We start from the raw sequence: 13153 nt of genomic DNA on the forward strand, positions 1-13153 counted from the left end.
CTGGTTGCTTCATGGCAGCCTAACATACTTCACACCATGATTGGGCGTTTTGGACACTTGAGAGATGTACATCAGTATCAGCAAAACCACACGAGTAAATCTTTGCAAGAGTGTTATCCTTTGAACTCAAGGGGATATTTTTGAATGTCATTGTAACTAAATACAGAAAATTGCATATTGGAAGGATTCATAATGAACATTTTTAAAAACTAGTTTTATTCTGAGTTTTTGCTGATGCTGTATGAAATAGTCAGGTTGACTTCATGTCTTATTTAAAGTGCCTTGTTGAAAATTCTGCCCTCAAAGTAATCTTCATAGCAGAATGAATGTGAATAGTTGAAGTGTAGTCATACTTTCTAGGCTCATATTTTGCTTATCTGCTTTGGTGAAGACATACGTACTTCTTTTGCATCTCGGAAAGATATCGTAATGCTTCAAAGGAGAATTAGGGGGTTCTTGATCTGATTTTTCTGCTGAATTTAATTTGGTTAATTATTTCAACTTCAATAAAATGCATTATTCTTCATTTCCTGTCCTAACATGCAATGCAGAGTTCACTGCATTGATACTACATAAACAGCAGTGTTTCATACTACAGGTAGATATGATTTTGGAGCCCTTGAAGTAGAAAACATAATATATGTATAAAATGATATCATCTGCTCAGTAAAAGTTTAAGCAGAATAACATCAATAAACAGTAAAAGGAATAGCAAATGTTTATACTTAGCATTTTCCACTGTATTACTTCTCATTAAAGGCATAAATATTGTCAGAGTGGGGAAAATCTGAAAATAGAGAAAGGATTGTTTTCACTGGTCAAACTTGAGAGATGTTTTCCTGATGAATAGCATAACTGAATGATTCCCGTCTGGTTTTGACCCACGAGCAGTGATGCTGAACAGTGATATTGATATAGCTGAGGTCACAATTTCTTAGTCTAAGGTTTAATACTTTTGTATGCCATGACTTGGACCAGTATTGGCAGGTATGATGGGCAGCGTACCGTTTGCTCTCCAGAGCTGGAGATTGCTGCTGTAAGCAACTGCTTTTGATGCTTTTACTCTACATAGGGTATAGGAAGGAAATTTGAATGTATGATGGCCCAAGTTTGCTTTCAGCATTTTCCATATTGTAACTGAAATTATATATCTATGGTTGTAATTTCAAAGAGGGAAAATATCTGTAATTGGTGGAAAGTGGGTCTGATTGCACCTTCAACAAAAATAAACCAATGCATGTGGGCAAAGCACAGAATAAGTGGCTACTTACACAAACATGCTTTAGAAATTGTCCTGGTAATTGACATTAATCGTTCTGATGCCATAGTTAAGTGGCATTATTTGATGCCCTCACTCATATTGCATGCAACTGGAGAGCCAACCCAAACAGAACAAAATGGAGAAGCTTAAAATGGTAAATGAAGCTACCTATCCAGTGCCAGGGTAACACCTTAGTCCCAGATGGCTTCAGTGGGCTTTCAAATCACTGCATCCAGTTTCTTTGTTAATATGGACTCTTCTAGCATTGTAACTTAAATTTTGCCAGACCAAGCAGTCTGAGAGGTAGCCCCCTTTGGTGAAGGATGATAATGACCAAGGGAAAAATGTGTTGAGTATCAGAGCAGCTAAGGAGAGCCCAGAGAGCCGTGTGAGTGGTGTGCAGGGGTGAAAATGGGGTAAGGAAGGAAGGACTAAACAATAAAGAGGAACGAGGCTTAAGACAGCTAAGCTACATTTGATGCACTGCAGAAGTATACTGTCTTTTGATCACACAGGTATTTTCTGTGAGATTTTTTAAATTCTTCTACTACTTGCCAATCATTTTTCTAGAAAAAATGGAGTTCAGTAAACATGAAAATACCCACCACTCTGTGGGATGTCAGGTTCATTTAGCTGCAACTCAGAAATTTCAAATGGTTTCAGTTGCTAATTGCAAACAGCAATTTCCTCATTGTCTCACCCAAAGGTGATGCAGAAGTTTGAAATCTTGTGCCTACTGTGAGTATCAGAAACAGCAATTTCATCTTGATTTCTCTCCAGTATCACCTACTTCCTGCAAAATCTGGAAGCCTTGCATTTACCACTTCAAATTCTCTGCCAAGTTCCTTTCAAATATTTTTTTGCTCCATTTTTGTCTCACACGTTTATTATATGGTGACAAATGCAGTTTTCTTCTGACACCACATAATAGATGTGTGAAACACACACACATGTTCTAGTAAAAGACTGCTCTTTATTTCCTGGCTCCAGTTGCAAAACATGAGTCAGGGTTAGAAAGGTTGTACCTCTGTCAGAGATGTGTAATCCACATCCTCAAAATTCCCTAGCTTTTGCTACAGTAGTGGTGAAAAATGGAAAATCTTGTTCTTCTATTCCTACACTGTTTCTTCCTCCCCAAGCATATCTTTTCTTCATTTTCTAATCACCATTCCCTTTCATTGATTACATTTACTCACTTCAGAGGGTGTCAGTAACAGGAAAAAAATAACTCCTAGAACAAGAATATCAGCATCCTGACTGCTGGAAATACAGCAGCCTTAGAGAACATATACTCACACTATTTTCTGGCTTTAATGCAGAGCAGAAACATTTTTAGTCCCTTTGCTGTGAATTCCAGGCATTGTTTTCTCTGCATCAAGTGATATCCGATGTTCTGCTGTGTAATTTTAGGTAATGACCAAATAGCCTTTCAACAAGTCTCTGCTGACATAACATACCATATCTGTTTTTATCATCAGCTTTAAGTGTTCTGTAAACTTCTGCAGTGTGTAGGGTGCCTCGGTGAAATACGAAACCAGCAGATCTTTTGTGCACTAAGGTGGAATAACCCCCATGTTAGAAGTTAAAACAAAACCAAGCAAACAAGCAAGCAAAAAGAGAAAACTGAACACATTATCACTTCCTACAGGATCCAAACAGGCTAGGAATTTCACATGGCAGGCAGTTATTCTGCAGTTACCCATGGGTGATTGAAAGCAGCAGGAACTATGGTGCTTCCAAAAAACGGGGATTTGTATTGATTTTGTTTTTCTAAACCATTTTATCCCATAAGGTCCTAGTAGTTGGGTTGCTCCTGAGTAGAATGACAAATAACTGGGTGACATGCTGTGAAAAATTTTGAAAATGAGCAAGGCTATCCCATTTTCCAAACAGAGCAGAAACAACAGTAATTCCATTAGGCAAGATGGAACAGACAATTAAACTGGGCATGCTTTTAATTTTGAAGCTAACCAGATAACTGATGCTTTTTTCAAAAGTAATGACTATTGAAGTGATTCTTTTAAAGTGAAGCACAACCACTGTTTTCCTTTCTAAAATTAAAGCATTTACCTTATACAAAGTATAAGAAATGTTACCTGTTGCCTCCACCATTCCTTCTAGGATTACAACAATTTCTAGCTCCTCTTTGGGCAACTGGGCTTTGGAAATCTCCCAGAAAGGACTCTGCTGGTTAATTTCATGGCTGATGATCAGTGGTGAAACCAAAAAGAGACGATCATCCCCTGTGTAATAACCTACGTTGATATCTGTCTGGTTGAGTGGTATAAATTCCCCCTCCTTTGTCTGTTTGGATTTGATCAACTTGGCTCGTATTGATGCCTCTACAATGTGTGAATTCCTAAGGTCTCCTACTCGGAACATCAGACACAGCTTTCCATCCCGCATGGAAATAACTGCGTTTGTAGAAAAAACCAAGGTTTCTGCCCTCTTCTTGGGTTGGGATATTTTCACAAACATGCAGCCAACCATGAAAGCGTTGACGATAGAACCTAAAACAGACTGCACTAAAAGCAGAATAATTCCCTCGGGACACTTGTCCGTGATGACCCGGTAACCATACCCAATGGTGGTTTCTGTCTCGATTGAGAATAAAAAGGCTGAGACAAACCCATTGAGGTTGCTGACGCATGGGGTCCACGTGCTGTCCCCTATGTGATCCATATCTCCTCGCATGTAGGCAATTAGCCACCATATCATTCCAAAGAAGAGCCAGGTCACAGTGTAAACCATGACAAAAATCAACAGGTTGAACCTCCACTTGAGATCGACTAAGGTAGTGAAGATGTCAGTCAAGTAACGATAAGTCTCTCTGACATTCCCATGGTGGACGTTGCATTTCCCATCTTTCCTAACATACCTCTGGATTTTTCTCTTGGCACAATCTTTGTTTATATTTTTTGGCAGATCCTCTCTAGCTTGTTTGGGCAACTTTGGCTGATGAATAGCGACAGGGCTCTCTATGTCCTGCTCCATTGAGTCTTCTTCCAGTACGTTAGCTGCCATGAAAAACAAACAAGAAAAAGGCAGGAGTTATTTTTCTTATTATTTCTCTATGTCAACACACAGCTTCTTTTGGTAGTACCGGCATTGCTAGTAATTTGCTAGTAATCAATAAAATTATTACCCTCATTCTTTGCTCACCTACTGAATGCACAACAGGAAAGCCAAATGATGCCAAGCATCCTCAGTTTATTGCTAAACAGAAATACTATGAAGGAAATGTCTCATTTCCTATCTATTAGGTCATCCTTTCTACACCCATATTTAAATTCTGCAAGATGTGTTTAAGCAGATCTTTCTTCCCCCCCCCCCCCCCAACAGTTTAATATATGAGATTTCTTATGCACCAAGTAAGATCTAGGAGATAGCAGGTATAAATGAGGAAATGGATTCACTTGGGGGCTTTAGCCAACAAGATGAGCAGAGAAAATGAACAATTGTTGAGCTGTTTTTTCTATCAATTGCATTGCTATGGGGCAAATATAAAATAAGAAGTTTATAAAAAAACCAAGAAACATCAGTTTTAAGAAAGAACAATCCTACTCTTGTTGGAGGAAAGGCAGGCTCCAGAGTAATATATAACAAGAGCAATTCAAGCACATTTACATAGAAAATCAATGTCTCGCTGATATTGAGACAGGGAATTGTGTGTCCTTCTCCCAGCAATGTAAAACATAGAGTACTTCATAACATGATTTCATTTTAATTCAGTGTGCCTGTGGCCTTTGATTCAAATGTACCTTTTTCTCTGTGTGGGCCTAAACAGCATTCCTCTGTAAGTGTCTTTACAAGTATTTAGAACCTCAAAATGCCTGTAACTGTGTTTCTTTTTAACTTTAGTTTCCCAGCATTTTGAGATAAATAGCTTCATTATCTTTATGTGCAAGAAAAAAAAAGAGCATACTGGGGAGGAGAGTGGTTTGATCAAATGTGTTTTGCATGAAGTTGAGGACATGGGGAGGTCTGGAGTAATTGCTGCCTTTTACTGGAAAACCTTCTGCTCTCTGGGACTTGCTCCTGCAGGAATTTCAGCTCCTGAACTCCTAATTTTTTCCTTTCTGGCTAACTGCTTCTGCCACCAGGCTGTGAAGGGAAAAAGCTTCTGCTGGTTCCGCCTAGATGCTTGACTCTGAATATAGCGGGACTGATCTGATGTTGTACCATCGGTTTATGGAGATGCTCCTCCTGAGCAGTCAGGGCTTTGACCTGTGTGTTGTCGGTGCTGTGAGTGGCGAGCTTCAAGCAGAAAGCTGGGAGCAAGCAGCCTTGGTTGGGAAGTACTTCATTTTCCCAAGAGCTGGTTGCCTCTTGCCTGGCTGGGAAATGGAGGTATAAACCCATCAAAGCTCCTGCTTGACACAGCAGTCCTGTCTCTGGCACTGGAGAGGCTTGAGTTTGCCCACCTGGCAGTGCCCTGGGCAGTAGAGCCAAACACTTCTGCATGGAGGAGCTCAGGGAAAGCCTGAGCTCTGGTCCAGAGGGTTACACGAGGAGTGCTTTTGGTGGGTCAGTATAGCCTAAAGAACATTTTAAGTCTCTGACTCTTAGAGATCTGTGCTACACAGCAGATCATCTGTGAAGTATTATAGCACCTGTAGCTTTTTCAAGATGTGCGGGCTCATCCCTGTGGAGAAAGATCACGGACCCTTGTAAAGTTTTAGGGATGACTGAAATACTCAGGAAAAAAGAAAGTGTTGAAAACTGGTTGTTTTTCTTGGCTAGCTCTATTGACAGCCAAGCTTCTCTTCAGCCCACAGCCTTTTCTGTGTTGCAAGAAGGGCTCTGGCCTGACTCTCTTAACAGTAGCATTAAAACTTGATAGCAGTACTGTGTTTTAAGACTGTGTGCTCCATCCTGTGTCATCTCTTCAGTTTGCTGCTGCCTCTAAATAGAGCATTATTCAGGCTGATGGTAGTGACAGAGCTGGAAGTTGTGTCACAAGGCAGTCAGTTCCGAATGAACTTAACCCAGTTCGTGACAGTGTGCCTACTTGCATTATCACTAATGCTATATAATGCATGACGAAATCAACACAGTAAAAAGGCATTGCAGGAACCTTGTGAGGCAGACTTAAACCAAAGTCAGAAAATTTGAAGTTAAGGCTTCACACTTTACACTTAACTCTCTATTGTGCCTAAGGGGATTTCAGTCCACCGGAGCTATCACATCACGCAGTAATAGACCCCTCAAATAATTATGAACAGCCTATGAAGGCTCTGGCTTTTGAGACCTGAATGGACTGTATGTTGGACTAGTAATGCCAGTTTAATGTGGTTCATTAAGACATTTGAATATTTTACTTTACCCTCCCAGTTAGAGCCTAGCATGAACTCAGAGACAGGGTGCAAGCATCCCCTGTTGCGTTTGAGAATATACCTTACTTGTAACCTTGCTGTTAAAGCCAACCATATACTAGACCTCCCTGTCTGAGCATCTCTTACCAAAAACAGAAAAGCGTACTAAAAACCATAGCAGGGCTGAGAGGGGACACAGGTGCTGGTTTCATTACTGGCATTAGGAGAAATCTGAAGGGACATGCCCATGCAGGGATGCCTACCAGTCACGTGCTGCACAAGTGTAGCCTGCTTTTCATGCAGCATATATTTCCTATGGAAGTACTTCCTAACAGCGAAGCACCTTTTTATTCATACAATGAATTTTACTGATGCTTTCAAAATGTTTTGTCTTGATTTCAAGCCCTTGTGCATTGCAACCAACCTTTCCCGTCTTTCACAGTACATGAGCTGACCCACAGAGAGAGGTAAGGGCTGCATTTTCTCAAGTGGCCATAGGTTTTGTAGCAGGAGCAAGGAGCTGCTGTGCTCTCCAGCACATGGTGGCGGGCCGTCACTGTAAACAGGCTTCAGAGACCTGCCCCTTCCAACCTGGAAGGAGTTTTCTTAACCCTGAGAGGTCACACCAGAGCTGACTGCCGTCTGGGTATACAAGAGAGCAGCTTTCGACAACCAAAACCAGTGACTACATTTAACCAAAGTCTCTCTCAGTACAGCATCTTGCTAGCACATGTTAATCTCCCTGGGGGCATCTGACCATTTCATAAACTCTTCAGGCTCTTTCCAGTGCTGTCATTTCCTAACTCTGAAGCAGCCTCTGAGAGGAAAATCAAGGTCAAGTTTTTAGTCTTTCTCTTTATGCAAGACTCTGTTTTACTTTTTTCCTCACCTAAGTTATCCTGCTGTGAGACTCAACAAATACCTCTATGGGGAGGTCTCTAGATCAGAGTCACAGCCTGTCACCGTCTCCTGGTCTGAGTTCTCACTCCAGAGGGAACCTTGGGAGCAGCAGTTTCTGAAATAAGTGATCCAAGGATTGTGCATCTGTGTGTTTCCATGGAAATGCCTGATGAATAAGTTTTAAACACATGGCAGGATCCCTGTTCACCACTAAGACTGAGGAACGGCTACATATTGTCAATGCCTTTGCCACAAAACACTTCAACTAATTATATTTTTGCTTGATATAAAACCAATTAGCTTATGCTGTTTATATAATTTAATTTTCTTTTCAGTTATATAATGGCTGTCATGGTTCCAGGAACAGAGGATAGCAGCTATCTCACTTGAGAGCTATTTTTACTCTCTTTGCTTTTCTTCATGACAAAAATATATACATAATATTAACCTGCACTGAAAAAAATTAAAAGAATTACCAAAGAAAAAATCTCTAGTTTGGAACAGTTACCTCTCTCCCAACAAACATTTTGTTTGTTTGAACACACAGGTCAGGTAGAAATACGGTGCCAATTTAGGCCAATGTAGACTATTCTGATCAAAGCATTTGCTTCAGTGAGACTTTTAGGCAAATGCGTATATGATGTATGAGATTTTAGTGACTTATTTTCCAACAAATCAAAAGGAGTGCTCCTAAATAAGCCCCTGAATAGTTCACTTGTGTTTATCATAGCAGTATGTACTGGCTATGGCTATATTAACAAATTGAATGTGCCCAGGCCTATTCTTCAGCATGGAGGCTAAATGGAGGGATGCAGCCCACACTTATTATTGAACGCCTGTTGTTTTCAAAGCAGGGTAGTCTCATACAATCTGCTTATTAGGAATAGTCTGAGTCCCATGCTAACACCTGAAATGTAGCCAGAAATTGAGTGTACTAAGTTCTGCACTGGTCAAAACCATGCCAGGAGCTTTTCTAGGAATTTTACCCCACAAGGTGTTGCGTGCCAGTGCATGGGAACATTTTATTTTCCAGTAAAGATGGAACCAGTGTTGTGGCCCTGGTGTTGTCTGTTCCAGAACAGCATTGTACAGGCACAATCCAGTGTTTCCAAGCACATATTTTAATTTAGAGTCTGTCAAATAGCATGAGTCCAGTGTCAAAACAAACCATGAAATGCAGAGAAGGTGCTCTCATGACTTCCATGGCTCTGAATGTAACATATTGTTATAATCGAAAAGTAATCATTTTATCACTGACATTGTGATTTTTTTGTACTTTGGTAGTGCTTCAGAAATCTTGTCATCGTACTGTACAAATACAAAAGCAAAAGGATGTATTTAAAGGGCAAACGTGTCTGATTTAAATACTTGTAGCCTGTTTTCATTGTATACTGTATTAGAGTTGTAGGATGATCTGCAAAATAATTAGGATTTTCAACAGAGAATATTACATTTTATAACTGACCTTTTCATAGCAGAAACTGATGTAGAGTTCAGTGAATGTTTCGCTGTACTTTAATAGACTGATTTTATCTCTTGTAACACAGTTGTGAGTGGCTTGTATACGAATTCACTGAAAATTCACTAAAAAAATATAATTATAATCTACAAATTGTTCTCAAGGGCTTTATTGCGCATATAAAAACGTCAAGCAGACATCATTTTGACTGTGATTTCTGACTGCATGCATGTCATACCCCACTTTCCTGATAGGATGAGGCTAACTTTTTAGTTACTTGTATGTTTGCATTTGTAAGATCCGAGCTTGCCTTTTAGAATCATAGAATAGAATCATAGAATAGTTAGGGTTGGAAAGGACCTTAAGATCATAAAGTTCCAACCCCCCTGCCATGGGCAGGGACACCTCACACAAAAACATATCCCTGTTTTGTGAACTGTCTTCAGTATTCACCTCTCATTTGCTGTGATTACAAGCCTCCCTGACATTGAACTCATCTGTGGAATATTTGGCAGTACCATGTGGCTGTTTCTGTTCCCTGGTGTCTCTAAGAAGTTGTCAGGCTTTGACATCAGGAGAAGGCAGCATAGCACAAGACATTTTCTGCATTGTTTATTACTGTTTTAAGTCTGTGTCTTTCTGTTTCTTTTCTTGCTTGTGATGCGAGGAGAAGTCGGAGAGAGATCGCAGACGGGTGGGTTCTGAAATGCTTTGCCTGAACTCTGGCTGGTATTAGTCACTGTTTCCGAGATTTCTAAAATCTTACGTGTGATGAGCACTGAGGGCACAGGAGCAGATATTCTTAGAATAGAGGGGGATTTGCCTGTTTGATGAACACAGCCTGTATCACTGTCAGTGAGACCAGGTAATCCATACTGCAAGACACCGTGTACTACCACTAGATATGAGGAGAAAGAGTCTTGTTTACATAAGAAAAATGGAGCCTTTTTTGACCAGCTAACAACTGTAAGCAGTCATTATCACAAAATGCAGGTTTTCTTCTGAAAAAGAAATAAATTAAGATCTGCTCCTGTGCTGTTGAAATCAATACAAGATTATCTATTCACTTGTCTGGGAATATCGTCTAGTCCTCATTTTGAAATGTTGAAATGTTCAATCAACACTGACTTGGTAAATTTCTTCAAGAGCCAAATTACTTATTTGTACCCATAGAATCATAAATATAATTTCAGAGAGAGCATGCGTGTGATTTAAATTTATTTCAGAAGCAGTCTTCACTAGAAAAGAAATGCAAATTGAAGTATGTTTCTGATTAGAAAAGAGGCTGTAAAGATGATACCTTTTTTCACCCTACCTGCTTCATCGTTGCCTTCTAACCCAATTTGATAAAAGCAATGTTCTACTATTTTAATTCTTTTCTTTTAGTTTTTAATCCTGTATAGCTGCAAAAAATCAGCTTGGGTACATTTTGCCTCTATGCAGTACAAACATATCCATTCATTTCTGATTCTTGGCCCTTTTATTATGAAGGATGGAAAAGGAAACTGATACGTGAACTAAAAATATCCACAACTCCGTTTTTGGTAGTCATTTAACCTTGTAGTTTTTGTCTTGAATTCTAACCAATTTTGCTACAGAATTTACCACTGAAGGCTCCAGGATGCCATTTTTACCTTTGCTTTGCTAAACCTAGCTTCGTTTGAAGCACAGGGAAGTCAAAACAGCCTCAGCTTTGTTACATATATGGAGCAGTGTAAAAAGGCTACACATTCTGGTCGTGCAAAGATGTGGAGACAGTTAATTATCAACGTCTTTGCCTTCCTATAAGCTGAGGATCTCAAACTGGGTTATGAAACTTGTTTATTACCTGAAATCTGACTGCTTGGAGCCAATGTTAATTCAGAGACATCCCTAGTGCAAATGCCTGTCATCAAAAATAGATTTCTAGAATAAGGAGAGTTCGCAGCTTGCATCTGATTAGTCTAGATATAAATGATATTTGCTGGAGATTTGGCTTCCAGAAAACCTCAAGAGGTTCAGAGCAGGTAGGGGTTCTCTTGAAAGCCTATGTTTTTGAGGTCAGCATACATGTTACTCATTCACTCTCTCATGTGTGTGGTGACTGTGACTGATGTTCAGAGTGTTTGGGAGGGAGCCAGTTAAGTACAGTCTAGATGCTATTCTTTTGAGCAGAATCAGCATTTGTATGGGCTATTGCTGATATTGCACATGTACTTTGACTTGTGCCATGTTCTTACTCATCATATTCCTCTGTACAAGTAATCTCTGTCACTAGCTATATGTTAAATTAAGAATATCTTCCAATCCCTTATGGCAGATAGTCTATCACCCTTGTCTAGTGCTCACTACTTCTTCACGCTCCACCTCCTCACTTTTTTCACATCAGAAAGGCCAAAAACAAAAGGTGTTTTCACCTTAAGCAGGTAATGAATAAGAAAGTCTGAGTATGACAAACCAGAAGAGCTACAAAAAGGAAAGTAACAGATTCTCCATGCAGTTCCAGATAATGTTGAACTAGGGAGATTAAGTTCAACATTATGGTGGAAGCAGTGGTTACACTGAAAATCATGACCTACGAGTGGAAGACTAGATAATGGAGGACTACCAGAAAGACAGAATGAAGACTCCTGACCATGGTAAGTGTGCAATACTGGCAGTAAAATCAAAGACTCTCTCATGCAATTACTCATAGCAATGTACAAAGAAGTCAAAGAGGTACTCTATCTCTTTTGAAAAAAGTGAAAAAGTGAGACCTCAGCCTTTTGCTATAATGCTCTTATCCTATTCACAACCAAGGCAGAAAACAGCTTCCTCAGATGCACTGTTTCTTCTGAGAAGCTGAGAAAGATAAAAAGGATGCATTTTTTGCACTTGGAAAATGCATAATATTGTCTCTTCTGCTGCAAGTAGTGGACAAGGTCAGTGCCAGAGACAGCCCAGGTGTCCCACCCTGAGTCATCACATCCAGCAACATTAGACCTTGGCTCATGTCTAGTATTTCCATGTGGCAAAACTACTGACAACTGCTGTAGTAGGGATAATAGGGATCATTAATGATTCACAGTGTTGACAGGCCTTAATAGCTGCAAATACTGGCCACGTGCTTGCTTTCTGGTGCCTCTGCATCAGATATACGTCTCCCTGAGTTGCTGTAACATGTCATTGTCTGATGTGCCCCTGAGAGATTTCTTTTTGCAGTTACTCAACTCCAGGTATTTCTGCCAGTTACTGTCATGTGTACTAAGCAAAAACCTTTTACTTGTCAGTTGCACCATTTCTTCAGGTATTTACCAAGATCTCAGCTTTTCATCTCTATGGGAAGTAACAGGAAAATAAGACAGCATGAAGGAAATATACTCACCTGAGTGTTATCAGTTTTAAACTGGTTTACACACTCGAACTGCTAGAAATAAAAAATAAATAGATTTTCAACCTGCTTAAAATCAGAGAATATTTTGGGTTGGAAGGGACCTCTAAAGGTCTCTTGACAACCTCCCTGCTCAGCACAGGACTAACTTCAAAGTAAGATTACATTGCTCAAAGCAAGGATGGGAGTTTCCACAGCCTCTCTGGGCCCTGATAGATGCTGTACATCTAGCATTAAGAACTTTTGGGGCTTTTTGTTTATATCCTATTGGAACTTCCATCACTGCACCTTGTTCCCATTGCTCCTTGCTTTGCCCCATGCACCTGTGAGAAGAGTATGACTTATCTTCTCTTCAGCTTTTCTTTTTCATCTGAGCTGTTGACTTACAGCTCAGCCTTCCAGGACAGTTGTGTGAGGCCTGGTTAAATTCTGGTTCCTCCACATATTTCCTTCATTGATTACTTTGAAAAAAGAGTATTCTCAAGTTTTACAGGAAGAGATAAACAGAATCAGGTCCTTCTTCACATGTTTGTTTTTCTGTTTGGTTATTTTTTTCCCCATTAAAATTTTCCCAACTGAAAACTCTGGAAACAAAAATTAGCTATCAGCTGACCCTTTCTTATAGATAATACTGACTCATTTAATTCTGCACCTGTAATGTCACTGACATCAAGAGAATGCTTCTGGTTGTTTCTGGAAGCTGAAGTGTAAATAGGAGCTTGGCTGGCCTGCCCAGTGCTGATAATCTGTACTGCTAAATGTTAGCAAGCTACAAGCCCTGGCTTCGCATCATGCCAGCTAATGTTCTGAGACAATACATGGGAATGATTTGGGACAACATGTGCCAGGCTCTGCTCCCATTAGGCAAC

General features: G+C 39.9%; 1 protein-coding gene across 4 annotated transcripts in view; it reads right to left on the reverse strand.

Moving 5' to 3' along the window:
- KCNJ6 (potassium inwardly rectifying channel subfamily J member 6) overlaps nucleotides 1–13153 on the reverse strand; it is a 175245-nt gene that overhangs the window by 38853 nt on the left and 123239 nt on the right. For all 4 annotated transcript variants that reach the window (XM_062602466.1, XM_062602463.1, XM_062602464.1 and 1 more), the window contains one exon: nucleotides 3358–4278. In XM_062602466.1, the coding sequence (XP_062458450.1) occupies nucleotides 3358–4255 (898 nt within the window). In that variant the 5' untranslated portion in view covers nucleotides 4256–4278. The remainder of the gene's footprint in view (nucleotides 1–3357; nucleotides 4279–13153) is intronic.

This window comes from Pezoporus occidentalis, unplaced genomic scaffold, assembly GCF_034315485.1.
Source record: "Pezoporus occidentalis ecotype Australia unplaced genomic scaffold, CSIRO_AGI_Poc_V1 ctg77, whole genome shotgun sequence".
In the NCBI taxonomy this organism is placed as follows: Eukaryota; Metazoa; Chordata; class Aves; order Psittaciformes; family Psittacidae; genus Pezoporus; species Pezoporus occidentalis.